This window comes from Eumetopias jubatus, unplaced genomic scaffold (assembly GCF_037043125.1).
Source record: "Eumetopias jubatus isolate StellerSeaLion01/CBP00866 unplaced genomic scaffold, mEumJub1_p1.0 scaffold_15, whole genome shotgun sequence".
NCBI lineage: Eukaryota > Metazoa > Chordata > Mammalia > Carnivora > Otariidae > Eumetopias > Eumetopias jubatus.
In genome coordinates, this window is record NW_028274821.1 from 6819337 (window position 1) to 6846217 (window position 26881).

The following is a 26881-nucleotide window of genomic DNA, read 5'->3' on the forward strand; positions in this document are numbered from 1 at the left end:
CCCCCTGCTTGTGGTCCTGCTCTTGCTCTCTCTGTCAAATAAATAAATAAAATCTTAAAAAAAAAAAAAGAACAGTTCCTTAACCCGTTACCCTATTTTCCAGAATACCACAGTTATTCCATAAGCAGAATGTGCTGTGGGAAATGCAAACTGGCAGTACAATCCACAAATTTTCTCAATTTCATTTGAAATAGATTACATACTCACTCAAATTTCTAAACCCCAGGCCACAGCTACTTTCCCCCAGGTATTTACAAGGGCATCCCAGCAAAATAGTTTGGACACTTCATAGTTTGAGATAAAACTTATCTATGTTAACAACAAACCATGGTAATTACAGACTAAAGGTTAAATTGCTATAATGCCTGCAACCAACAGCAAGAATAAATTTGTAGTTTAAAACATGTAAATCGTGTCTTCTCATGTACAAAAGAAATAGCTTTCTTAGTTTTGCAACTCAAGGTTTTGATTTTGGAGGTTATTAGTTTAAAAATTTTAAAACAGTAAAAGCCAACCACTCTGTTTTGAGTTTTTTTTTTTTTTTTCAACTAATGATCATGGTTTTTCCATATATATAGCACTGACTGAAGTTCAACTGTTAACGCCAAATTGCACTTTGGAAGGATTTTACCGAAGTAAATCAACTTGGTGATGTTTCATATTTTACCAAGTGTTTGAAGAGAATCATGCTGTTTTAAGAAACCAAGTTAAAGATGCAGGATTTTTTTATCATTTTGATACTTAGAAAAGAGAAAAGGTCAAGTCTAATTCTTCAAGGCTTATGAGAATGGTTTTGACATCATTATTAGATGCTAAGCAATTCATAATTGTTTATTCTTTTGTAACCACCCCCCCCATCACCTTACCTAGTAAGCAAGCAAATACTTATTCCATGAGTCCAATTCTCGGAGACCTGTGAAATGGTACACAGTATCTATTACAGATGGGAAATGGATGCAAAGGATTTTAGGAATTTTTAAAATGTGTATGATATAGTGACGAAACTGAAATGAACAGTCTGACCTTAATCCTGACAAATACATCTCCGTCTCATATCAATTTAAGAACTGAAATATGTGATTGATCCTGAGAACAGTATATTGACATCTTCTTATTTTTCTCTGAAAATGCCCCAAGGTTAACTTCAGGATCACTGCCTAAACCCACAATCAATTTTTTCATCCTTTAAGTAAATCTACTTATTAAACCAGACTCATGTTCTTTGATCAGCATGTTAATTCACTTTTAAAAGGGAACAGGCATGTTAATCTAAAAGAACACCCAATTTTCCTAAAGAGAAGTTATAGGACATTATGAGCTTATGCAGAATTGGAAAGAGCCCACTAATGGTGTAACTGGATGAGAATGTTACCCATTTATCTCCTAGAGACGAATTTTGGATCAGCATTATCTCCACTACCGTGGATAAAATGACACCGAGTTAACGGGCAATAAATGTAGTAGCTACTTAATTTTTTAAAAAATCTTTTATTAGAAGGTTAATTTTATCAGATGAAATAAGAATCTTTGATGGATACTTTGATGTCAAAATGTTTCATTCATCTGTTGGGACATTTCATCTGTCTGGACAGCCCAGCAAGTACGGACAGCGCAGCAAAATTCAATCTGAAATATTATTTATTATTTATTAAGAAACAGAAAAGAGGACATTTTTCTTAAAAGGGGTAGTTCTTAGTACTAAAGCAAAATAAAGAAAAATAAAAAGGGCGTCAATTTACTGTTCTTAGTACTAAAGTACTGCTAAATATGTCAAAGTTAAAGTCTCTAAGTGCAAATCATGGCATTAGGGGCCCCCAGAGTAAACTCAATTGTATGTACATACAACACACTTCCCTTTGAAAGTAAAAAATATATATATATATAGCTACAATCTTAAATAGTTCTTCAAGAATTCCTGTTTCAGAGAACACAACCAAAAAACCCTTCAGTAGTTTACTCAGTTTGTTGGTCATCTTGTTCCTCCCAGTACTTGGTCATTAACACCTCTAACTTAAAGGCAAAGGAGATTCAAAACAATTTGGGTGCTTCCAGGCAGATCCTGGGGAAAGGTGAAGCTGAGGAATGGGAGGTAATGGCTCAAGTAACATTTCTGTGACATGGGGGATTTCCAGTCTCTATTTGACAGGAAGGGAAAAACAAGAGCTTACTCTAGAACAGGAAAACAAAACAAAAACAAACCTTCTATAACTAGGTCATTAGTTTAAAAAAAAATTACAGGCTGATGAATACTACCATATAAATTAGTCAAACATTTTATTATAGAGTATATATTTTTATCAAAAGCACAAAAAGTTTTATTCTGAAAACCAGGAAGATTGTGATGTTACAGAAGTACGATTCAATAATTCCAGTCCATTTCTATGGGTATCATGTGCCTTATCACCTCAGTTAACACAAGGTGCAAATGAGGCCACGGTCACAGGGCTGATCACATGGGTCCCTTAGCATTATTTGGTTTCTCAAATTGAGACATGTACTCCCAATCCCAGTCAGCCCGTCTTCCAAATGTGTGCTGCTACTCTCAATGGGACTGAGCCAGAGACTATACCCAATACACAGCAAAGCCCATGTTCCCCTAAGTCAGAAGATGAATCCTCAATAATAAGGACAGCATAATTAGCACTGTCATCTAATTCCAAGTGAATACTCAAATACCCTGGCACATCTGAAATGAATTCTATAGGAAGTAGTAAAGCTCAGAAGCATTCTATGGTAACTGACCTAAGGACAGAAATGACAAATGTAGTAAAAGCCATCATTACCAACAAGGATCACCAAATTCTTAGAAGTAAGGAGTTGGCAGCTCGAGGCAGTTAGGTCTTCAAGATTTCTCCTGCCTTTTAAAAAAGTCCTTGGGCTACATGAGAATGAAACAAACAACCATGATTTAAAAAATCAGATTATTCTTCCTGTTTGTTCTTACAGGCCATTAGTATTCTTTTAAAACTTGCTCCCTGAGAGATCCCAGACTATGTCAAGTAAAGAAATTAAGAGTGAGCTTGAACTTGATCTTATTAAAAAAAAAAATCTGTATTAGTTTTATCACTTTTTATATTACTATAACCCTTAATACTGAAAAGTCAACAGGGTAAAATTAACTTCTAAGTAATGCAGTTTTAAGAATACATAGGGGATAAAGTCAGTATCTATATAAAAAATGAGATTATAGTCAAGGATTTAACTGATGGTGTCGAAAATACAAATGTAATATTATTTTAAAGGGAAGGACTTTGTTTTAATTTTTACCACCCAGCTTATTTAGTAAAGTAGATTATCAACTACTGATTTATTGCTTTTACTATGATGCAACACCAGACCTGACAGCGAAATTTGCAGTAGGATACAAGTACATTTTTATCTTTAATCATTTTTGTAGAGTAGGACATGTACATATCCACATAAAAAGAGACTGTAGCAGATGCCTCCTAGAATCAACCAGTTCTTGTAAACATTGCATTTGTGCAGATTTTCACACTCTGATTCCAAAACTGAGAACAATAAGATTAAAGGCAAATTTAGTAGCCAAAAAAAAAAAAAGTCCAGTTTGACTTCCTACAACATACGGTACCACTCCTCTCTTCCAAAAAAAAAAAAAAAAAATCAAAAAACCTAGCAGCACATAAAAAAAATTTTACAAAACGTTTCAGTACTCTTTTTTCCCCTCCCATCAAAACCGAACAAAAATAAAGTGCAGCACCCATAAAAGTGTCAAGAAAATAGCCAAGTTCTTCCTTCCTTGTAACAAAATAGCACTTGGCCTCAGCAGTCTTAACCAAATCATACAGTGTCCATCATTTTGGATTCATCATCTTCTTTATGTACCACTGAGTTTAAACTGCAAAGAGCTGTATTGACAGAATACTGAAGATAATCTGGATTCTGGGGGGACAAAAAAAAGAATATAGGGAAGAAACAATGGATGATAACAGTTTTATGCCAGTGTACGCAACTACATACTCAGTTTCACACAGTCTACTTCTCTGCAGTGTAGTACAAGTAAAGTAGGTGGGGAAGAAAATGGACTCTGAATTCAAAATTGGGTTGAAACCCAAGTAGATAAAGAAAATAGACTGGACCACTTGTTCCAAAGAGGATGTGACAAAGACAGATATATGTAAAAACAGAACTGTAATAAACACTAACTTTTTCTTCCTTTTAACAAAACTTGCAATTTAAATTATTTAATCATATAAGGGTACATCTTCCATGTAATTCTATGTACAAAGCTATTGACAATTTAAAAGATAAATACGGCTTTAAGTTGGCAATGTGTTTTAAAGATTACTATCTAATTACCACAGTAAATATTAAAAATGCAAAACACTTGAATAAGGAAAAAAATGCATTTACCAAGTAAAAATTATAGCTACCTTCAGAGTCTATCTTGGCTTTGCAAAGGTTAAAAACAAACTCAAATGAGAAACTATTAATCTTTCGAGAGGTACTTAGATCCATATTTTAAAAATCGAGGATAAAAGAACATTTTAATTTGGATTTTGCTTATTTTTTATTTTATTTCATTTTTTAAAAGATTTTATTTATTTGACAGAGACACAGCGAAAGAGGAACACAAACAGGGGGATTGGGAGAGGGAGAAGCAGGCTTCCCGCCGATCCCGGAGCCCAATGTGAGGCTCGATCCCAGGACCCTGGGACCATGACCTGAGCCGAAGGCAGACGCTTGACTGAGCCACCAAGGTGCCCTGGATTTTATTTTTTAAACTCATAAATATACTATCTGTATATTTCTAAAGCTAGGAAGAAAACCTTATTCAATAAATGCAAAAATAAAACTATTATTTATTAAAGCACCATGACTAAGGACATTAACCCTTAAGACCCAGGACCTTAGGAAATTCTTCCCTAAGAATTCAATTTGTCTATTCAGTTGTTCTGAATATCTGCTAGCTACTCAGAGTTTTACCACCGTTATCACCTGGTTTCATTTGTTTTTGTTTATTTTATTTAATGACCACCAATGAGGAAAATAGTCCAAATGGGAATAGATGTCTTAAACTTTCCCATCCCGTAGGGAGGCATGGTTTTCAAAAGATTCTTTTTTAATAAAGTACAATACGTTGTGATTCCATTATCTGTAAAAGTCAAAAAGCTAGCCAGAAGCCAGATTATCCCCCATCAAGTCTTGATGAAGGCACCAATAACTGACTGAGGTCTGGAATACTACAGTAATTTTGGACCTCAGTTCTAATCCTGCCTCTACCACCTAATGTAGTGCAGTCCTTACAGAGAAAACTACTCATCACAATTTAATAAAATTAAAAGCTGGTCTATAGGATAAACCTAAGGTAACTGTTACAACACCTCTGTCCAAGAGGCCTTGGTTTAGTTCTCTCAAAACTAAGGATGATGGTATTTGCTTACTTCACAAGATGGTATTTGCTTATGTCAACTGAAAAAATAAATAAAAGCTGAAGTTATGCCAATTTAAGTTTTATAAAAAATTATTAAGCTCTCATTACATTATCCCATTCTCCAAAAAAAACAGAGCGCTAAGACCTTTTCTGACAATGCAAGCCCAATTCCAAAGGCCTTCAGAACAGAGCTTACAATTTCTCTACCAAGACTGGACTGGAGTCCTCCAGAACTCATCATCCATCTCCCTGAGAACTTAAGACCTCATCATGGACTTAAAAAAACAAAAAGCAATCAACATACCTAACCTAATCTACACTTAAATTCCACTGATTACCCCGTATTTTCATCTAGTAGCATTCTCAACACATTTCTCATCCCAGTGACTAGTTCTCTGTAAGAGCACATGACTGTGTCTCCTGTCCTGTTTCTAGCATATGATTCAACAACAATATTAGTGTGGGTGAAGGAGTTGAAGTAGGCTAGAAATCCAGGACTGGAGTATTAGCCGTGTCATCAGACAAACTGCTTAACCTCTCTGAGCTTCAGTTTACTCATCCATAAAAATGAATGAAAATGAATCACAGGGCTTTTGAGAAGATAAAATGAAGCAACATATGAAAGTGTTTTGCAATCTATAAACTGTATATAAAAATGGGATATAATTACTACGGTACGCTTTTCTCCCCAAAGCTTCCCATCACCCAGTCTACAGTCCTTCTGGGCATCTAGCTGAAATTTTATCCAGCCCTTCTCTCCCTCAGGAGGACTAGACCAGGATGCTCAACTTCTCCAACCATGAGGAATTAGCCCAAATGAATTAAGTCTGAACAATCCTGATAATATCAGCAACTTTAAAGTGTCAAAACTGTATAGCCCCAGCCCCCCATCTTGCCAAGGGAGGCCGAGTAGCAGCCTCGGCAGCTATCTGATATGTGCAGTAAGAACTTACTTCTCTCAAATTAGAAGCGACTTGTTGATAACACAGGCCCCTTAGGATATTTTAATGTATATATTTTCCCTCTTATGTTTAGAACCAATAACATCCTTCAAAGTCTTTTTCTTTTTTCTCCTTTGTTTTCATTATGTGGTATCTTCATTATAGGTTTATATATTGGACTTGACAGTGTCTTACAGTCATAAAATTCCCTTGGAAAGACTACTTCCCTGTGGGCTATTTCTCAAAGTATGGAAGAGAAAATCATTACTATATTTAAAGAGCATTAAGAGATACTCTGTAGGGGGCGCCTGGGTGGCTCAGTCATTAAGCGTCTTGCCTTCCACTCAGGTCATGATCCCACGGTCCTGGGATCGAGCCCCACATTGGGCTCCCTACTCAGCGGGAAGCCTGCTTCTCCCTCTCCCTCTCCCCCTGCTTGTGTTCCTGTTCTCGCTATCTCTCTGTCAAATAAATAAATAAAATCTTAAAAAAAAAAGAGATACTCCATAGGACAAATGGAGGTGCAATATTACTTATATATGTAACTGAGGGGAAATATTACTAATTATGTAAAAATCAAGACCTTGATTATTTCTATCCTTGAGAATTAGTATTTCTGGCTGAGTTGAATATTATCAATTGCTTTCCTTAATTGTCGCTTTGGCCTATGACTTATGTAACTGAAATGGTGAAATTATAGAGACATAAGGTGTAGATATTGAAAATCTCAATCCTACCACTTTATGAGATTTAAAACTACAGGGCTTTCCTCACACTGTCTTCTGAATGAGTCTGCCCTTTTTACTGTGTAGGCAACAGACTGAACTGGCTAAAGCTGGTCTTAGAATCTTGGGGCCTGGAAATGAGAAATGACTGGGCTCAATTAAAATGCTACTAAAATCAACATGGGCAGCAATTTTCTAATGGTAACAAATCTTCTGACAGAAATCCTTTCATGCTAGAAACACAGCTTTATCTAGATCTCACAGCAGAGGCTCAAAAGGTTAGTGACCATTACTAGCAAGAGCAGCTTAGCAGAAGGTGCATTAATATATTAAAAATGTTACCTCTGGCAGGCAACGCCAACATTTCATAAGATAATACTAAATAAACTCATGAAACAAATCACCCTGGTTGCCACTTGGATGTAGGCTCTGAAGCTAATTCATCCTAAGAAATTTTTTTTTTCTTAAGATTTTTTTATTTAAGAGTGAGCGCCCATGTGAGTGTGCAGTGGGTTGGGCGGGGGGCAGAGAGAGAGAGAGAGAAACTTTAGCAGACTCCACGCTGACACCGAGCTCGATCCCATGACCCCAAGATCATGACCCAAGCCAAAACCAAGAGTTGGGCACTCATCTGACTGCCCCACCCAGGCACCCCAATCCCAAGAAATTCTTAACAGTACATTTTGCTGAGAATGAGATGTTCCCCAGGAGCCATCTTAAAAAGTTTATGATTGAAATGATCAATAGGTAACACTTGCCCTTAAGAGTGCGTAGGTACAACTCATCTCTTCTATATTTAAAGGAGTGGAATTTGGTGTCTCTCTAAATACCCAAGAGATGGAAGAGATTTAGTGCCAAAACATGGCATGAAATGAAAGTTATCTTCTGAGGTGAGAATATTTAGGGGCGCCTGGGTGGCCCAGTCGGTTAAGTGTCTGCCTTGGGCTCAGGTCATGATCCCAGAGTCCTGGGATCGAGTCCCACATCAGGCTCCCTGCTCAGCGGGGAGTCTGCTTCTCCCTCTGCCTGCTCTGCCTGCCGCTCCCCCCTTCCTTGTATGCGTGCTCTCTCTCTCTCTGACAAATAGATAAATGTTAAAAACAAAACAAAACAAAACAAAAATTTACTTTTCCAACTTACCTGTGGTAAGGATTCTAACAAACCTATAGATCCCACACTAGAATGAGGAACATGATTCTGAACTATCATAGGTTGAAAACTTGGTGATTGAGAATAAAGTCGGACTCTTGACTTGAAAGCTTCAAGTTCATTTTTGAATGCTTCAAAATAACCTTCTTCCTCCGCCTGGAAAACACACAAAACAAAGACTCTGTTTTTCAAGACTTCCAGACCACAGAGTAAATTCTAACAAACATATCAGATCTGAAGTGGAGGAAGTGAAGATAAGATGAATAGTTTAAATGTACGTAGACACCACCAAGATGCCTGTCAGATTTATGAAAACTACCTGTTTTATAGGAATATTAATGATTGGTTTGCTCCATTTCCCTCTACGCCAGTAAAACATACACACACACACAAATACGTATGTATACACACAAATTTAACAAAAGTAGGAATTCTCTGTATTGCTCTTGATTCTTGACAGGATCCAAAATAGTTCTCATTTAACCTCTCACATTGCCAAGCAACAACCAAGGGATATTCTTACCACCTTCTAATTCTCCATCAATTAACGGTAGGGCACTGTTAGCTGTTTCTGTAAATCTCCAGCTCTATACTCCCTATTTGTAAAACAATGAAAACCAAATAAAATTCAACATTCAATTCCATTCTGGAAGTTCCTTAGTGTTTTAGTGAAGCAAATACCTTTTCAACATTATGGAGAGAAAAAAGTATAATAAGTATTATGTTGCAGGAGGGGACCTTCCTCCAATGATGTATGACATAATCAAGATTCTTTTATTTTTTAAGATTTTATGTATTTATTTGAGAGAGAGAAAGAGAGAGAGAGAGAGAGAGAGAGCATGAGAAGGGAGAGGGTCAGAGGGAGAAGCAGGTTCCCAGCCGAGCAGGGAGCCCGAATTGGGACTCAATCCTGGGACTCCACAATCATGACCTGAGCCGAAGGCAGTCGCTTAACCAACTGAGCCACCCAGGGGCCCCACAATCAAGATTCTTGATGTAAAACACCCAATTGGCAGTAGCCTCCACTTAGGTTTCCTCTGCAGATAAGGAATGACACAGTACTTATCCTATGCTAGGACTTTAGGCTTTAAGTTCAGGTGATGGAAGAGCTTTTGTCAAAATCTCATTCTATAATATCACGGGGCCCATTTGTGTGGAAAACTATTTTTTCTTTAATGTAGTTTAGGTTATGTAATCAATTAAAACCTGTGAGTTAGTTATTTAGTTATTAACATCAATATCTATACAAATCACACAGACAATATTCTGTGCTGCCATTCTACCTTTTTATGAATTTAGCAATCATTTCCCTAATTATATTATAGCATTTCACTTTGATCAATATATGGTACTTGTAGAGACATACACGCTATTAGCCTTCATATCCAGAAGTAATCCTTCTCAAATGGTTATGCAACAAGCTATGAAAGAAGCCAAGTGGTACAGCTGCTGGCTTTACTGCATGCCGAAGGCCTGGGGATTTAGATCTAGAGAGACTTGACTAATTTTTGCTTTAAGTAACCTATTCTCTATGCTAATTTCCTAACTTGTAAAATAGAAATAATAACCCTCATAAAATTGTATGAGGATTTAATGACTTAATCCATGTAGAGTGCTTAGAATAGTACCTGGCACAAAGTAGTAAGTACCATGAAAGTTAGTTATTCCTTAATTTTAAAAAATTATTGTTAAGAACAAAATGCTAAGATTAAAGACTTTTCAGTTCTATTCTGACAAAGTAAATTTCAAAGACTAGACATAGGTTGGCTATGTTCCATTATCCTATTAATAAGCACTAGTTTAAACATATCCAATCATATAAGGTGAAGAACAAAGTATGGTTTTTATTATGCCTGTGTGTCAAGTGAACATTTAGAATAGTCATTAGAAGCCTAACTAAAACACCAACTCAATCATTTACTTATTAAAACTCTTACTGTTTTGGGAAAATTTCCTAAATGGCTGCACTTTACAAGTGTTTAAAGCACTTAAGGTAGGGCTACTATCAACCTGATGTATTTTTTTAAAATTTAATACATTTAACTTAATACATTTTCTTCCTTTATAAAAGGGAATATGTTCATTGTAGTTTAATATAAAAGAAAATGGAAATCATGTGTAATTCTATCACCCAAGAATAATCAAAGTTAAACTTCTGGTATATTTCCTTCTAACGTCTAACTGTGTATGCTGAAATGAATCATATATATAAAAAAAATGTAAAATACCTATGTAGTTTACTGGACAAAACCCAACTATGTACCCACAGAACTTAGGAAATGGATCATTACTAGCTTCTTACAAATCAGTTCCCAAGAGCGTTTCTTCTCCCTCCTCTGATGTTACTTTCTTCTTAAAAGTCACTCCTTTGCCTCTTCAGTTTTACTGCTTACTTATGTACCCTTCAACTATATATTGTTTAGTTCTGCTTGTTTTGCAACTTTATAAAGAATACAGAATATGTTTTAAAAGCTACTGGATATATCATTCTGTGACTTGTTTTTTCCCCCACACTCTTGTTTTTTCATCCACAGTAATGCTGGTTAATATTTACCCAAATGAATATCCCACTCATTCTACTGTCAACAGTCACTTGGGTTGCTCCCAGGCTTTTTGCAATTAGGAACAATTCTATTATGAACATTATGGTATGTGGTGGGTGCACATGTATAAGAGCTTCTCAAGGGCAGCAGTTCTCAAACTTCAGGGTCTCAGGACTCCCTTCACACTGTTGAAAATCACTGAGGAAACTAAAGAGCTCCTGATTATATGGGCTATTATTTGCCAATGTTCACTGTGTTAGAAAGTAAAACCCAGGAATTTGAAAAATATTATCTAAAATACAACAACAAACCCATTACATGTTAACATTTATAACATTTTTATTTTAAAAAACTTTATTTCCGAAACAAAAATATTTAGTGACAAGTCTGGCTTAACAGAAGATAGCTGGATTCACACATCTGCTTCTGTATCAAATAACATCTTCGTGTTATTATGAAAACAGCTTTGACTCAAGGCCTCCTGAAACCAAGTCTTGAAGACTGTTGGGCGTCCCTGGACCACGTGTTGAGAAATCTGTTCTCTAGTATATATACCTCTGGAGAATTTCTGGTTGGACTGGCTGCCTTTGATGTATATGGGCCAAAGAGGTCTCAGCTAAGGCTTAATCTTCCCACTTAAAAATATTAAATAGTTACTTACTTTGGCTTTCTGGAAAAATAAACGAAAACACCCTCTTGGATCCACATTACAGTTTTTGGCCATTTCCATAATAAACTGCATTACAACAGCCTGATGTGCTATTTGTTCCATTAGAGCCCCTTTCTGAAAACAGACAGATTAAAATTATGAGAAATACCTCTGGAAATTTAATATTGTGATTACTATTTGGATTTTAAAACATGATTTTTCAATAGGTTAAAAAAGAAAAGGGTTTATAGTATGTGGGAACAAGAGAGATGAGGCGGCAAAGAAAGCACACTGGAGAGAAGTTTCCATATGCTAACTAAGACAGCTAAAAATATTCCCACAGTAAACTCAAGTAGACCTAAAAACAAAAAAAGTATTAATTCCATTTAAGAACCTTCCTGCTTTCATTTAAAGTAACATAAAAGACAAAACAAAAAAGTAAATCAGAATTCCACTAAGGTTCCAGAAACTCAAGGTTCACACAATACCTGCTCAGCTTCTAGATGAAAACACCATAAAATAAGATATTTAGCAGTCTCTTCACATACAAGGTATGGATGGTCAGATAAAAATCTCTGACTATCATCCCATCGACTCAACATACCTGTAAAAAAAAAAAGAATTAAACCACAATTGTCAAATACTCTTATAAACAAAGAAATTGGTATTTTAAATGATTCTCTTTAAAGACAATTCATATTACCACAGCAATTTGTTAATGGTAAAAGAGCAAATGAGAGTGATAAAACTTTTTTTTTTAAAGACTTTACCTATTTATTTGAGAGAGAGAGAGCACGCATGCACATATGAGTGGGGTGAGAGGCAGAGGGAGAAACAGACTCCCTGCATGGGGCTCCAGGATCATGACCTGAGCTGAAGGTCGTAGACGCTGAACGGTGAGCCACCCAGGCGCTGCAATAAAACTCTTTTAAAGCAATACCAATATATTGGAAATAGCTTCCCAAGTTCACAAAAAGTTTGATTTCAGATAATTAGTCAGGTTAAAGTAAGGTGACTAGTATAAAGCCAAAAAACCCTCCATCTGGGAAATGCCTGAAGTTCCAGGCAAATTGAGATGACTGGTCATTCTATGCTGAATTGAGTACAAATGATTTCAAGAGACTCAGTATTATTTACTCACAGAATACAAATTTTTCTACTAGAAAGATGGCAAAGAGGGGCGCCTGGGTGGCTTAGTCGGTTGAGTGTCTGCCTTCGGCTCGGGTCATGATCTCAGGGTCCTGGGATCGAGCCCTGCATTGGGCTCCTTGCTCCCCACTTCTCTCTCTCCTCCCCGCTTGTACTCTCTGTCTCTCTCTAATAAATAGAATCTTAAAAAAAAAAGATGGCAAAGAAAGCAAAACCTCAAGAAACTGTATTTAGCAAACACTTAATAAAACAGAAAAACCACATTATCTCTAATTTATTTAAAAATGTCTAAGATGATATGGTCAGACACTGACAGCACGGAAAACCAATCCAGTAGTATTATAACAGTAAATATACTTAAACCATTTCAGTCATGTAAATCATTTAGGAATATTTATAACAGAAAACAAAATCAGTTAAGCATACTTGAAGGCAGATACCATTTGCTTCAAAATATCAAGCCAATCCAAATACTACTAAAGGTCTATCTTGATCTTTATCCAAATTAGTAAGAAATCTCATGAAAAAGTCAATGCTATCATGGAACCAGCAAAGTGCTCAGCTTTTAATTTTGTACAGTAAGCCTTACGCTTGAACAAATTAACTACATTAGCTTTAGACTCTTAAGACTCATCCAGGGGCGCCAGGATGGTTCAGTTGGTTAAGTGTTTGCCTTCGGCTCAGGTCATGATCCCCGGGTCCTGGGATCGAGCCCCACATTAGGCTCCCTGCTCAGCGGGGAGTCTGCTTCTCCCTCTCCCTCTGCCCCTGCTTGTGCTCACTCTCTAATAGATAAATAAAATCGTAAAAAAAAAAAAAAAAAGACTCATCCAAAGAAGTCTGTATGTCACTGAATCATTATGGAAATTTTATAAGGTGGTCTCAACAGTTTGGCAGTAAAGCTTTCCTCTAGACACAAACTGAACTTCTATTAAAGTTCCATATTAGAACACAAATAAGAACAAAACTCAAAACTGAGGACGAATGTCTTACTGAGAAATACACATTTAGCAACACATGGGAATCAACTGAAAATAAATTATTAATTTCCTCGTTTAAAAAAAAAAGAGGGAGTAAGCATTTTAGCATTTTCACATAAAGAGTTTTACAAGCTCTATAAAGTATTTTCCCAACACTTTGGATACAGTGATTAGGGCATTTTAAATTCTGAGAACAATGATTTTGAAAGTTCTTAAAACTACTCCTCAAGGTATACTTAAAAAGTCTAGTAACTTCTAGGGGTCAGATCTAAAGAAGGCATAATCTTTCTTATACCTGAAGCCATAAAATAAATCCTATGAAGCAGTTTTGCATTAGCTTTGTTATACTCCTGAAGAGGTAGTATTTCCAACTCTATCCACCCTCCATAGAGAGAGCATTGCTTCTGTTTACTTCTCCATGGCAGCATCATGACTTACTGAGGCACCAAAATCCTATCTATTTTGGTTTTTTTTTTTTTTTTTTTTTTAAAGATTTTATTTATTTATTTGAGAGAGACAGAATGAGAGATAGCACGAGAGGGAAGAGGGTCAGAGGGAGAAGCAGACTCCCCGCTGAGCAGGGAGCCCGATGTGGGACTCGATCCCGGGACTCCAGGACCATGACCCGAGCCGAAGGCAGTCGCTTAACCAACTGAGCCACCCAGGCGCCCCTATTTTGGTTTCTTTTACAGGAAGGATAATATGAAATGGTTAGTGACACTTATAGGGATCATGAGGAAGGGTATCATTAAATGTTACAATTTTTAAACTATCCATTTAATAACTAAGACAAAATTAATACTTGAAGTTGACCACAGCTTTTCTTTATCTGAGAAATACCTGTCATCACTTGATTTCAAAAATGCATTATCAATTATGAAATTGAGGTTAGGTTACAGGTAGTCCATACACGCCTATGTGAAAACAGTGTGGAATCTTATGAACAAAATACTTAATCAGTGGCTTTAGTGGAACAGAACATAGCTGAAATTACTAATGTTATTTTGGAATTTGTAAACAAACTTACAAACAGGTAGAGAGTAGCACAATCTAGCATGGCGACTAAGCAAGCCACCTCTGGAAACCAACTGCTTCAGTCCGAAAACTGGCCTTACCGCTTACCATAGAGATATGCCTTGCCTGTCTCTATGCCTCCCTTTCCTCTTCTGTAAAATAAGGCTAAAAACAGTATCTCACTCAGAGGGTTTCTGTGAGAATTAAATGAGTTAATACACATAAAGCACTTGGGACAGTGCCTGACGAGAGTAAACATTAGGCAGTATCAACACAAAAGGGAATAATTCATTCTTTCATTAAATATTAAATACTTTGGTTAAGATTAATCTAGTCATTTCAACTAGCCAACCAATCTCTGAATGCTTGAAAAACCTTACTTTGACAAATTAAAATTTTTTAATTATGTGCTATAAAATACCTATGTATTATTTTCCTCAGCATCTAAATCCCAATCCATCCACTGGCTCTCAGTATTCCACCTAATTCCCGAAACGGTCCAATACACACTGTTACTGATTTCCCTTTCTTCTTTCGTTATACTTACAGAGTAATAGATTTGAATCCTTTAAATTATACTAATCATTTTAATGTCTCTACCTGCTAAAAAAAACTCCCAAAAAGGTTGTAAATTTTTTATTTTTAAGATTTTTCTTTATTTATTTGACAGAGAAAGAGGGAGAGACAACAAGAGAGGGAACACAGCAGGGGGAGTGGGAGAGGAAGAAGCAGGCTTCCCGCGGAGCAGGGAGCCCGATGTGGGGCTCGATCCCAGGACCCTGGGATCATGACCTGAGCCGAAGGCAGATGCTTAACGACTGAGCCACTCAGGCGCCCCAAGGTTGTAAATTTCTTAATGACAGGTAAATGACCTCTTTTTCTGTATTTCTGAAGTCCCAGGGCTCCTGTATTTCCAATCACCTACCACCAGACAACTATTTCTACCTACATGCTTGCACATAAACTAATCTTATTTGAAACTAAACCCATTTTTCTCTCCCTGCCATCTATGGTGCTTCCTAGGCTCCATGTCACCCACTCAAAAATTCTAGAAATTCCTCTAGACATTTCCATTCTTCCCACATCAAACTGAACAACAAGTACTGTGGTTGTATTATTATAAACTGTTAATACAGTTTATAATAAAATCAATAAATTTTCCAATGTTAAGCTATCCTTCAATTCTTAGGATAAACCCTTTAAAATATTTTTTCATATTATAAAAATAATGTATATTCATTGTGAAGAATTTGAAAAATCCACAAAAATCATCTGCAATCCTACAAAAGAAAATTAATGTTAACACTTTAATATATTTCTTTCTGGGCTTATTTTTTAATGACTTAAACAAAATTAGAATCCTATCATACATATTAATTTTCTACTCATTTCACTCCACATTCTACTCAAGAGTACTTTATAATGTGTTTTTGAAAAGCAATATGTATGTGCTTACACTGAGGAGACTGAATATCCACCTTCCATACAAATGAGAACGATCCATCATAGTATTTATGCAACCATTTATAGCTTTTGATAAAATTTCCAGTGACAGCACCCTACAGACTCAAAAATGTTAAATCATAGCTAACTTTGGCTGGAAGTGAACAGACGATGTGCCATGAAAAACTGCTAGATCATCAAAAAGCCACTCTGATGATCACAAAGAAAGTGATGTCAAAGATGCATATGACATTGAATAAAACTTTTGTGAAATTTTTTTTAAAAGATTTATTTGTCAGAAAGAGAGCGTGCACAAGCAGGGGCAGTGGCAGGCAGAGGGAGAGGGAGAAGGAGACTCCCTGCTTGAGCAGGGGGCACGATGTGGGACTTGATCCCAGGACCCTGGGATCATGACTTGAGCGGAAGGCAGCCGCTTAACCGACTGAGCCACCCAGGCGTCCCAACTTTTGTGAAATTTGAAAGAAAACAGACTTTGTTGCTAAATTGGTATTTTATGTTTATAAAATATGAATTAACCAAAGTAAATAAATTAAATACAAATGTAAGGGGGAAAAAAATCAAGATTTCATTGCTTTAAAATACTCCATGGTATGATCGTACCATTTATCATTAAATGATAAAGTCCACCTAATTATAAGACCAAAAATAACATAAGACAGTCAGCAAACACCATAATGGAAATGTTAATGTTAAGTACACTTGAAACCACAGAGAAGTCCCGGTATTGAGCCCCTGGAGCCCTTCACAGCCCCCCTATGTATCAGGCCCATGTCTTCCAAGAGTCTGGAATGAATCCAAGTTTGAAAAGCCTCCAGTCGGAATCTTTAATTACAGCTGCTATTCCAGATGTGTTTACTTCAAAGAAGTGTATCACTGTAGTCATAATTCTGACAAATGCTTTTTCCCCCCTTTACCACAATAAGCATATAACACCACAAACATTTGCTTCCACCCAGCAGGAACAGCATTAAACTTTCACTATCTTGCCTAAGGTCTCTGTCAGCTCTATGCCACAATTTAGTCCACAGGGACTTTCACCATCTCATCATCCTGCACAATTACCAGCTGGCCCACTTCATACTGATGGAACTTGGTCAGCAGGAAGTAGCAGGTATCCAGATGTCCTGGTAAGATACACACATGCCAGAAAGTGGGGAAAAAAACACATAAAAATTTGGGAGCCTACTACCTTAGTAAAATTTCTGGGGATGCAAGGAGCTGTGGCAAGTAGGTATCTCCTCCAAAGGAAAAAGCCAGTGTACATTTCCATTAAGAAACAGGCACAATGTGAATCTGGGAGTAGCTATCAGGTCTGGTTGGCTTTGAAGACAGTAAGGCTCTGGTTAGTATTACAGGATGAGACACTGGAAGCCCCCAACACGCAATGGCAAACCACTGCTTATTAATCACTTATAGATGTCAAGTCAGCCTTTTCCTCAGCCATCTCCCTGCTTGCAAAATATAAGCTCAGGGGCCATGGTGGCAGACTTGAGATTATGCAGAGATTCAACGGCATGGGATCTCCCCATTAAGATATTCCAGTATAGCCTCTGAATACCTAATTTGCCAGTAGCAGAAACCAGTGCTGAAAACTAAATATGGCACCAATATGCTGGATGGACCAGTCAACCATCAAGTAACAGACTGATTATCTTGGTCCCATTTCATCTTGTAGAGAGCAGTGGTTCCTCACTTGAACAAACCCATTCTAGATCTGGTATTGCCCTCCCTTCTTGCCATGCTTCTACAAGTAATACATCTGTGATCTTACTAAATGAGTTATTTAGTACCATACCACATTAGTTCTTGACCCAGAAATTCATTTTACAGCAAAAGACATGAAGACAATAGGCTCATGAAATTCACTGGTCTTATAAACATCACTACCCAGAAGCAGGTTTTATAGAATGGTTAAATGTTTTATTGGAGACTTAAACATAGTTATACTGCTAGGTGGGTTACAACACCTTGTTGAGACTGGGTTATTTTCCCCACACAAAATTGTTTCTTATTGAGACATTCAATTTACAGCAAAAATGAGGGAACTGTTTTGCACCTACTAGGTTTCCCACAGCTCCAAAGCAACTAGCTTCCAGAATGCCAACTGGGTGACAACACCTTAAAGGATGCCATTCCACTAGATGCAGTGGAACACACAGGTCTAGGAAGCAAGGACTGCAGGTGGGAGTGGCAAATCACCTTATCACAACTAAGACTCATTTCCAAAATGTTTAAAAGTGAACTTTGTTCATTTCTTCAGGTTCTATCCTTGAATTAATCTGAATACACAGTCTGCTTTCTTCTTTCAAAACAAGAAATATGAGAAAAATGAATCCTTTATGAATAAACTACATAAAAAGGGGGAAAAAATCTGAAGTACTATCCACTGTCTTAATAAAACCGAAGGATGAATGAAATTCTAAATGGGGGGGGAAACGCCACTGGAAATGTATTTCAAAATGCCACTTAATAAGCTTATTAACATACTACAAATAAAAACTATGTTTACGAAATTAACATATTACTTGGGATCAAAAAAAGATGCCTTGAGCCTTAACCCCTAACATTTCCCAGTGGCATTTTGACCCCCGCAGCACCACACGGCTTACCCAACACAGCATGTTGTCTCCTGACTCTGCCTTTGCACGCAGTGCTGATGCTCGCTTATCCATAGGGAGAACTCCTAGGTGTTCTTCATAATTTAGCTCAGATGTTCTCTCTTGTGGGAAGTCTTCACCACATCAACCCCCAGCCCACTGTCTTTCCCCAATAGACAAAACTAATTTTCAGTACTTCATATACGTATTTCTATTACTATGTTTATCTGAATTGCAGTTGAAGGAGCTGCAGGAATTATACAGGAACATATCCAAAACCTGAAAATAATGAATGCTAATCTTATAACCATAAAATAATCAGATACAACAGAAGCAAAAAGGGAAAATGACAAAAGCAAAGACTAGTTGGGTGATGGAAAAAGGCTATGGAGTAAGCAAAGACTGCGCCTTAGAGAGTAGCATTATATAATAATAGATTGAATTTTGCTTCTCTTCTTGATTTAGTTTACTGTCAATCTATTTATGACCAAAAAACAGTTTAAAGCAAGAGCTATGGGTGCCTGGGTGGCTCAGTTGGTTGAGCGACTGCCTTCGGCTCAGGTCATGATCCTGGAGTCCCAGGGTCGAGTCCCGCATTGGGCTCCCTGCTCAGCAGGGAGTCTGCTTCTCCCTCTGACCCTCCTCCCTCTCATGCTCTCTCTATACCATTCTCTCTCTCCCTCAATGAATAAATAAAAATCTCTATAAAAAAAATAAAATAAAATAAAGCAAGAGCTATACAACTGTGCCAGAAGTAGCCACAAAACTGGAATTGTGCCATTTATCTTCTTTTTGGTCCTCATTTTATAAATACACTTTTTGTACACATATTTATGATATCAAACACTTTATTTTTTTTTTAAGATTTATTTATTTTACAGAGAGAGCGCAAGCAAGCAGGAGGGCAGAGGGAGAGGGGGAGAGAATCTCAGGAAAATTCCCTGCTGAGTGCGGAGCCCAACCCAGTGCCCAATCTTACGACCCTGAGATCATTACAGGAACCGAAATCAAGAGTCGGACTCTCAACCGAATGAGCCACCCAGGCGCCCCAATATCAAACACTTAGGAAACTAAGCAGCAGACTTACCGAAATGTCTTATTTTTTGTTCGTACTTCTGCATAAATGATTTTGATTTATCTTCATCTTCTATTTCTTTTCTTTTATCTTGATTAATAAAACTCTAAGAAAAAAATTCTTGAAGTTAAAATCAGATTTTATATTCACTGACTATTCTTTCTCAGATACTGAATGCCTAGCAATGCTTCCTATAGACACTATAAAAAGGTGGTATAGTATTATACTGATACTATATTATTAAATTTATCTGTTAAACTCTTTTAAAAATTAAAAGTTTATTTTTTAAAATGGTACGTGTGCAAAATTATAGAATTATTTTAGAAATCATACCAAAAAATCCAAGTGCATTAAATGGAATTTCCATATCAAAGTATAGAAAGATCCTTTACATGCATAATATATATTTCACATTATTTATTTCCATTAAATATTTGCAACTCTAGCCTAATCTTTGGAGTTCTTGCTGGAAATAAACTTAGACATTCAAAGTGTATAAAATACATTTATTATAACTTCTTTGCAAAGACATAAACCTAAAATGGACCTTTGTTGTAAATCTTTCTTAGGAGAGGCCAGTTTGATTCTGAAATCAAGTACAGATTTCTATTAAGGAGGTGCTTATTTTCACTTAATAAGCCATAAAGCCCAGACCAAGATGAAGTTTTTATCTGGCCAGAAAAACTGGCAGAATAGTTTCTCAGAACATTCTGTGATCGCATTTAAACCTTGTGATCATCACTGCCAAAAACAAAAAGCACAAACTAGCTCTCTGCCAGTTTGTAACTCAAAAGCACACAAGTTTATATATTTCAAAATAGAAACATTTCCTTTATATATCCTGCTATCTAGACCAGCACTGTCCAATAGAAACATAATCCAAGTCACAAATATAGTTTTGTATTAGCCACATTAAAGAGCAAAAAGAAACAGATGAAATTAGTAACACATCTATTTAACCCAACATATCCAACATACGATCATTTCAACATGTAAGACAAAAAAAAATTATTAATGAAATATTTTACTTTTTTTGGTACTAAATTATTGGAATCTGGTGTGTATTTTACACTTACAGCACATCTCAATTCGGACTAGCCACATTTCAAGCGCTCAATAGTACATGTGGCTAGTGGCTATCGAGTTGGACAGCGCAGATCTAGACCAGTCCTCTCAAGTCTCAAGCTCCCAGACAAAATCAATGTACGATTTTGAGCAAATGACTGGAACATAAAGATAATCCTAATTAATTTGTGGTGTAAATGTAGGCTATGTCAGAACCTAAGTTAAAAAAAAAAACAGTAAAAAAAAAAAACCAACAAAATAAAAGCAGAGACAAATGAAAATATTTCCTTTGTGACCACTGTGTTAAGAGACATTAACTTTATAAAACAAAGAAACACTGCACTTTGACCATTCCCTCTGGAAGAAAAAAAAAATATTTTAAGTAGTTATGGTGTATAAATGCAAACCAGAAATAAATGCTGAGAAGACGTGCTCCTTAGAACAATATATACAGACACAGTGAAAGAAAGAAGTGTTACTTTACACATTAGTAAAAATGAATTTCATTGCCCATTTCTTCCTCAGATGCAACAGTCAAAGAATAAAGCCTACATAATCCAGTGAGAAAGTGAACACTACTCTTCATAACTGCTAACTTGGCAAAAGTGCTGTACTAGTCCATTCGGTAATGTTGGTAATGCTAAATCTGGATTATTACCTGAGGTTTACTAAATACATACTGGTAAGTAACAGTGAAAGACTCTACAATAAATCCAGTATCTACACATTAGTGTTACGAAACTGATAGCAAGCTGACAGCAACATCGGAAAGCTCTTGTAACGTCTGAGCTTTACCACATGCCTGGCCCTAACCTGTGGGCTTTTAAGAAATTACCTCAGTCTTCATACTCACCCTAAATTGTTGAAGAAACCGAGGCTTAGAGATGTCAAGTGACTTGCCCAAGGTGACAAAGCCAGCAGCATGTGACAAAGCTGAGATCTGAGTCTGATTCCAGAGTCCACCCTTACATTCAGTGTGCTATGCTACAGCCATAGATTTATATTAACGACTACCCACATTTGACACTATTGGGGATACAAGTTTCTGTAACAAACACTTTTCATAAACTGTCAAAACTGAATACTGTTCAAAAGTTCTGTTGCTTTGTTACCAAATATGCACAACTGGTTTGTACAAACACTTCCATTTTCTCTTCTTTCATTATAATCCAATAAAAAGTTGTACCTTGTTAAAAACATCCTTGCTAATGGCATCCATGTTCCACAGACACATTCTCTCTCTTTGTACTAGAGCTGCTTCTTTCTGCCGCCATTCTTCTTCACGTTGCCTTAGCTCTGATACTGCTGTTTGTGCTTTGGCATGTTCCTGATCCAAGGACTCAGAGTTATGCAGGGCTAAGCTACCAAGTTTTTGCTGAGCTTCAGCGAGATTCCATTTGCATGCCACAGAGCTCTTCACAAACTCTTTCTGCTTTTGACAAGCCAGTTCAATTCCATGGCTATACATCTGGATAAGAAATGAAGAAGGCAAGGTGTATGTTTATGCAGAATTCAATTTTCTTTTAGTCAAGCATTGCTGTACAATATTTTTGATACATATGCATTCTGCCTTCTATGTATGCAGTTATACTTTTATATTATAGGTCTTCTTTCATCAACTAGAGTCTAAACACTTCTTCGTTAACCTATACTGCTCTCGGACAACTAACAGCAGCAAAAAGCCCGATAATTAGCACAATGTTCTGCCTATAGCTGGTGCTCAAGAAACATTTGATTTACAGCCTCACAGTCCTAAAACAGCAGAATAATGAGAACAAAAGCTTCAATCTAGTCCATCACCTTACAACTCAACATGCTGAAAACCAGATCTTTAGAGTTTTGTTCTGGAAGTTCCTCACTGCAAAGAACCTTTTATTTAGAAGTAATTACTTCTTGGTTTCTATTTTCCTTCTATATTATCCCAATCCCTGGTGATCTGAGAAGTTCTTATATGGGGAATTTCTGTTTATAACTGACTCGATCAGACAGACAGACATTCTTTAACTTAATCCTAATCAAAATAGGCAAAATTATAAAAACAAAAAAAATCCACCAAAAACTGGTCCATCCTGGTGACTGACTGTTCGAATCAGAAGCAACAGTAATTAAATTTAAAAAAAAATTTTTTTTAAGGTTTTTATTTATCTGACAGAGAGACAGAGAGAGAGCGAGCACAAGTAGGCAGGGTGGCAGGCAGAGGGCGAGGGAGAAGCAGGCTCTCCGCTGAGCAGGGAGCCCGACGCAGGGCTCGATCCCAGGACCCCGGGATCACGACGTGAGCTGAAGGCAGACGCTTAACCAACTGAGCCACCCAGGCGCCTCAGTAATTAGTTTTAATATTTACTAAACCACTACACTTACAGCACTGTGATGGGTGTTTAAGTCCTTATATTGTTCAGCTCTATAAAACAAAAGCTGAAGGCACATTCTTTATGACTTCTCAGCCAAAATGCAGATCAATTTTAACTAAGTATTCAGAACAATTTTACTTCAATCTGTTCCCTAATCTGCGTCACTCCTCAAGTACTTGTAATTTCATACCTCAGTTATATATAGTCTTTCTCATCTGAAGTCATTCTCCACTCTACTAGACTTGGAGTAATTTCTCCAAAAACCAAATCTGATAATTTCACACATTCTTAGAGGCTTGGGATAAAGCACAAATTGTGGCATGGTCCTTCGTGATCGCACTTCCTATTATCTACCTACACTCAGTTCTAGCTACTCTCCTACTTGTTTGCTTATTCTTTCCATCCCCCGCTCCTTTCGAGGTGGCAACCCCTATCCCCCAACTCCTATCCCCATTCCAGACTCGGGCATCACTTCCTTAAGTTTTCTCTAATCCCTTCCCTTCCCACTCAAGGTTTGCATACTTCTTAGCGGTGTTTTCACACAATATTGTGCTTATTTGTTTACTCAACCAGCAGCTTCTCGAGGGGCTACAACTCCATAAATCTCATATGCATAAATGATTCCCCACTTCCTGGAACAGACTAGTGGTGGCAAAGAATTCTGAGGCAAGTAGCATGAAAGGCCTCTACTTTTCAGCTGAGTCTTAGATTTCTATTGCGGCAAATGTGGACACTGTTGCTATTCAGGTGATTTACTCATTTAGCAGGTTTGGAGCCCAGGTACCACAAGGCCCTAACTAACCAAGTGAAATATTTATTTTTATTTTTTGCTATCTTAGATAGGATCAAGAATAACTGTAGCCTAGCTATACTTAAGAAGGGGCCAGGAAAAGGAGAATAATAAAGCTATAAAATTTGTTTATTGTAAGACAAAGCTATACTAAGAAAGGCAATACGGACAAATGAAAATACCTTGCATTTTCAAAACTATGTGGGAACAAATATTCATGTCTCAAATCAAACACAGAAATCTTATTTCTAAATTCTAAAAATGATTCATGTTAAATTCTTCTCCGCAGACTACACAGACAAACATCTGGCCATTTGAGCTAACTATCCAACATATACTGAGACGATTAAGGAAAAAAAAAAAGATCACATTTTACCTATGAACACACTGAGGTTTCAGAGGAACATTAAACATAATATTTTATTTTTTTAAAAAGATTTTATTTATTTATTTGACAGAGAGAGACACAGCGAGAGAGAGAACACAAGCAGGGGGAGTGGGAGAGAGAGAAGCAGGCTTCCCGCCGAGCAGGGAGCCCGATGCGGGGCTCGATCCCAGGACCCTGGGATCACAACCTGAGCCAAAGGCAGATGCTTAACAACTGAGCCACCCAGGCGCATCTAAACATAATAATATTTTAATGAACATGAATTCTAAAAGGAACTGCTGGCATTAGGTTTATTAGTGCAACTTTACATTAAAAATGCTTGAACATGATCTCTAAATTCTGAGTTGCCTTTTACTTTAACTGGGTATCAGAACTATACATCACATATGACACTAATCTGTCTAGATTCCCCACGTCTGGTAAAATTAAACCAGAACTGTTTTTGAAAAAAATTATAAAATGTTTATCATTTTAATTAAATATTTTATTCTTTCCAAATATTCCAATCCAAAAACTTAAGTCCTAAAGTCAGCAAGACAAGTAAGTGGGTTATAAACACATGAACTTAGGATTAGTAATCAACTTTGCAAATTTTAACACCAAAGGTAGTGTCAGCCAGATGGTTTTACATTACATCACAGGATGGGAAGTGCAGCAGGTAGGAAAAAACACTGTACTAGGAGTCAGAAGTGGGTTCTAGTTTTAATTCTGCCACTAACTAGCTATAGGATCTGAGAGAAATCATTTTTAATGAAGAAGATAAGCCTATTTGCTCATAAAATCACTTTCAGCTAAATAAGCTTACAATTCCAAGTGCACAAGTAAAAAATATACAGATCTTTAAAAGTTTGTTTGTTTATTTTAGTAATCTCTACACCCAACATGGGGCTCAAATCCAGGACGCGGAGATCAAGAGTGGCATGCTCCTCTGACTTAGCCAGCTGGGTATTTTCCAGCTTAGATATTTTCTAAGTTTAGTGTTTCTCTTAGGTTACTTTTGTGATTGAACCACAATGCATGGAAATTCTGGAGACCTCTTATTCTCTTCATATGCCTTCAAAACTGACAAGCACAGCTGCTGTTCATATTTTTTCCCTCCATAACACATTCATTGTATGCTCATATAACACATTTTGTATATAAAGATGATACTAGCGATCCATAATTAGGGGGTGACTACTGACCTATCAACTCTTTCTGGCCTCCTAAAAAATGTCTTGCACTTTCCCACAGACTGACTGGCCGAAGTACAGTCTATGGTTATGAAACAGCATTTTTCTCCGTGAAGCCAACTAACCCAATGAGATGGGCATAGGACCGATGGCCTTACACTTAATTGGCAAACGATTTAAATAACTCATCTTCACTAACTGCTAGCAAGATGAGCCTAGAGAAAAACTGTTAATTCAGTTAAGCTCTTAGGTACCCCGTTTTGCAAGAAGCCAAGAAGGCAGAGAGACACCTATAACCCTTTTCACTTAACATGTTAGTGTTTAGTCTGTGTTCCTGAAATATACCTCCAAACACACTCAGATTAGGAGAAAAACCAGGACAAGGTGATAAGGGTATGTAAGCCCTCCCTAAGACAGGACCCAGAAAAATCCCAAATGGTGTGTCCTTTGGATAAGTTTCAGATGAAAGAAGGCTGGACTGAAAACCACAAGTAGCACCAAGAATCTGAGGAAGTCTGAAGGAAAAGGCAAACGTGTGCCTGTATGTTGTCACTGGAAAATGATATGAAGCAAAACATAACCGGACGGGAAAAATGGTCACGTTAAGGAGACAGATTTACACCAGCATCAAAAGCGAGGTTTACAGAATTTATTCAGATGTCAGAAGTCAGTGAAATTGGATCCTAAATCTGCATAAAGTCAGGAGCTCAGTAAATTACCGAAATACAACCAACCAGTCACTGTTCCTAACTATTAACCGTGCACAAGTATCAGAGCCTTCAGCAGAATAACGCGCTCGGATAAAGACACGCACAAGGGGACAAAGGGTCAACGTTATAACGTTAGCCGCCCCAAATCTGGGTGCTGTCAGAAGCGGGGAGGGGGGGGGAACGTCTTCCAAGGATGGGAAGGAATTATTAGCCAAGGTGAAAAGGTGTACGTGGAGGTGGAGGTTGGGAATATATGACCAGCCCCTCTTAGAAGCCCTCAGAAGATGCTACAATAGCCGTGGGATGAGCATCAAGCTCCGGACCCCCGGGAGTGAAATGGGGGCGCAGAGCAGGGCACAAGGAGGGTCGCAGAGACAGGGGACTCTGGGGGCCTGGCGACGGCACCTCCCCATCCCCCTCGCCAAACGCGGGACCCCTCTCACCTGCGCGCCGCCGCCCGGCAGCTGCGGGCAGCGGGGAGAACTGGGGGACACGTCCAAGTCACTCTCTTCCTCAGCCTCACCCTCGGCCCGAGGGAGGCTCCAAGGTCCTGGCGGTGGCCACGGCTGCTCCATGTCCCGCGGCCCCCAGCCCTAGAACCTCCACTGCCAACGGACTTGGCGTGAGTTGAACCTGCTGCGCGGAGCCAGCCGCCCCAGCCGGCCGGGGCCGTTACCCAGAATCCCTCCGCCGGCCGCGACGCCGACGCACACCCCGCGCTAGCCTG

The 26881-nt window shown here is 37.6% G+C and overlaps 2 protein-coding genes across 7 annotated transcripts in view; one reads left to right on the plus strand and one right to left on the minus strand.

The window, feature by feature from the left end:
- AK3 (adenylate kinase 3) overlaps positions 1–11490 on the plus strand; it is a 29114-nt gene extending 17624 nt beyond the window's left edge. The window contains exons 5-6 of one of the 3 annotated variants that reach the window (XR_015766880.1): positions 4571–4718; positions 11215–11490. Coding sequence is in view for 2 of the 3 variants with exons in the window: in XM_088019022.1 (XP_087875148.1) it covers positions 4571–4652 (82 nt within the window). In the remaining variant the exon portion in view is untranslated. Of the gene's footprint in view, positions 1–4570; positions 4829–11214 lie in introns of those variants that run through there. The other 2 variants (XM_088019022.1, XM_028117319.2) reach the window with 2 other exon arrangements.
- CDC37L1 (cell division cycle 37 like 1, HSP90 cochaperone) lies at positions 1–26881 on the minus strand. 4 transcript variants are annotated; one of them, XR_015766879.1, is made up of 8 exons: positions 26598–26881; positions 21930–22211; positions 19691–19784; positions 11888–12003; positions 11412–11534; positions 8199–8363; positions 2784–3900; positions 1–913 (listed from the first exon to the last, which is right to left on the minus strand). XR_015766879.1 is itself a non-coding variant. In XM_028117315.2 (7 exons), exons 1-7 carry the CDS (start codon positions 26727–26729, stop codon positions 3799–3801), a joined length of 1014 nt encoding a protein of 337 aa, XP_027973116.1. In that variant the 5' UTR covers positions 26730–26881; the 3' UTR covers positions 1638–3798. The 4 variants fall into 4 exon arrangements, 2 of the variants coding, with proteins under 2 accessions (XP_027973116.1, XP_087875147.1); XR_003611453.2 differs by lacking the exon at positions 1–913 and adding an exon at positions 1469–1626; XM_028117315.2 differs by lacking the exon at positions 1–913 and having other exon boundaries at positions 1638–3900.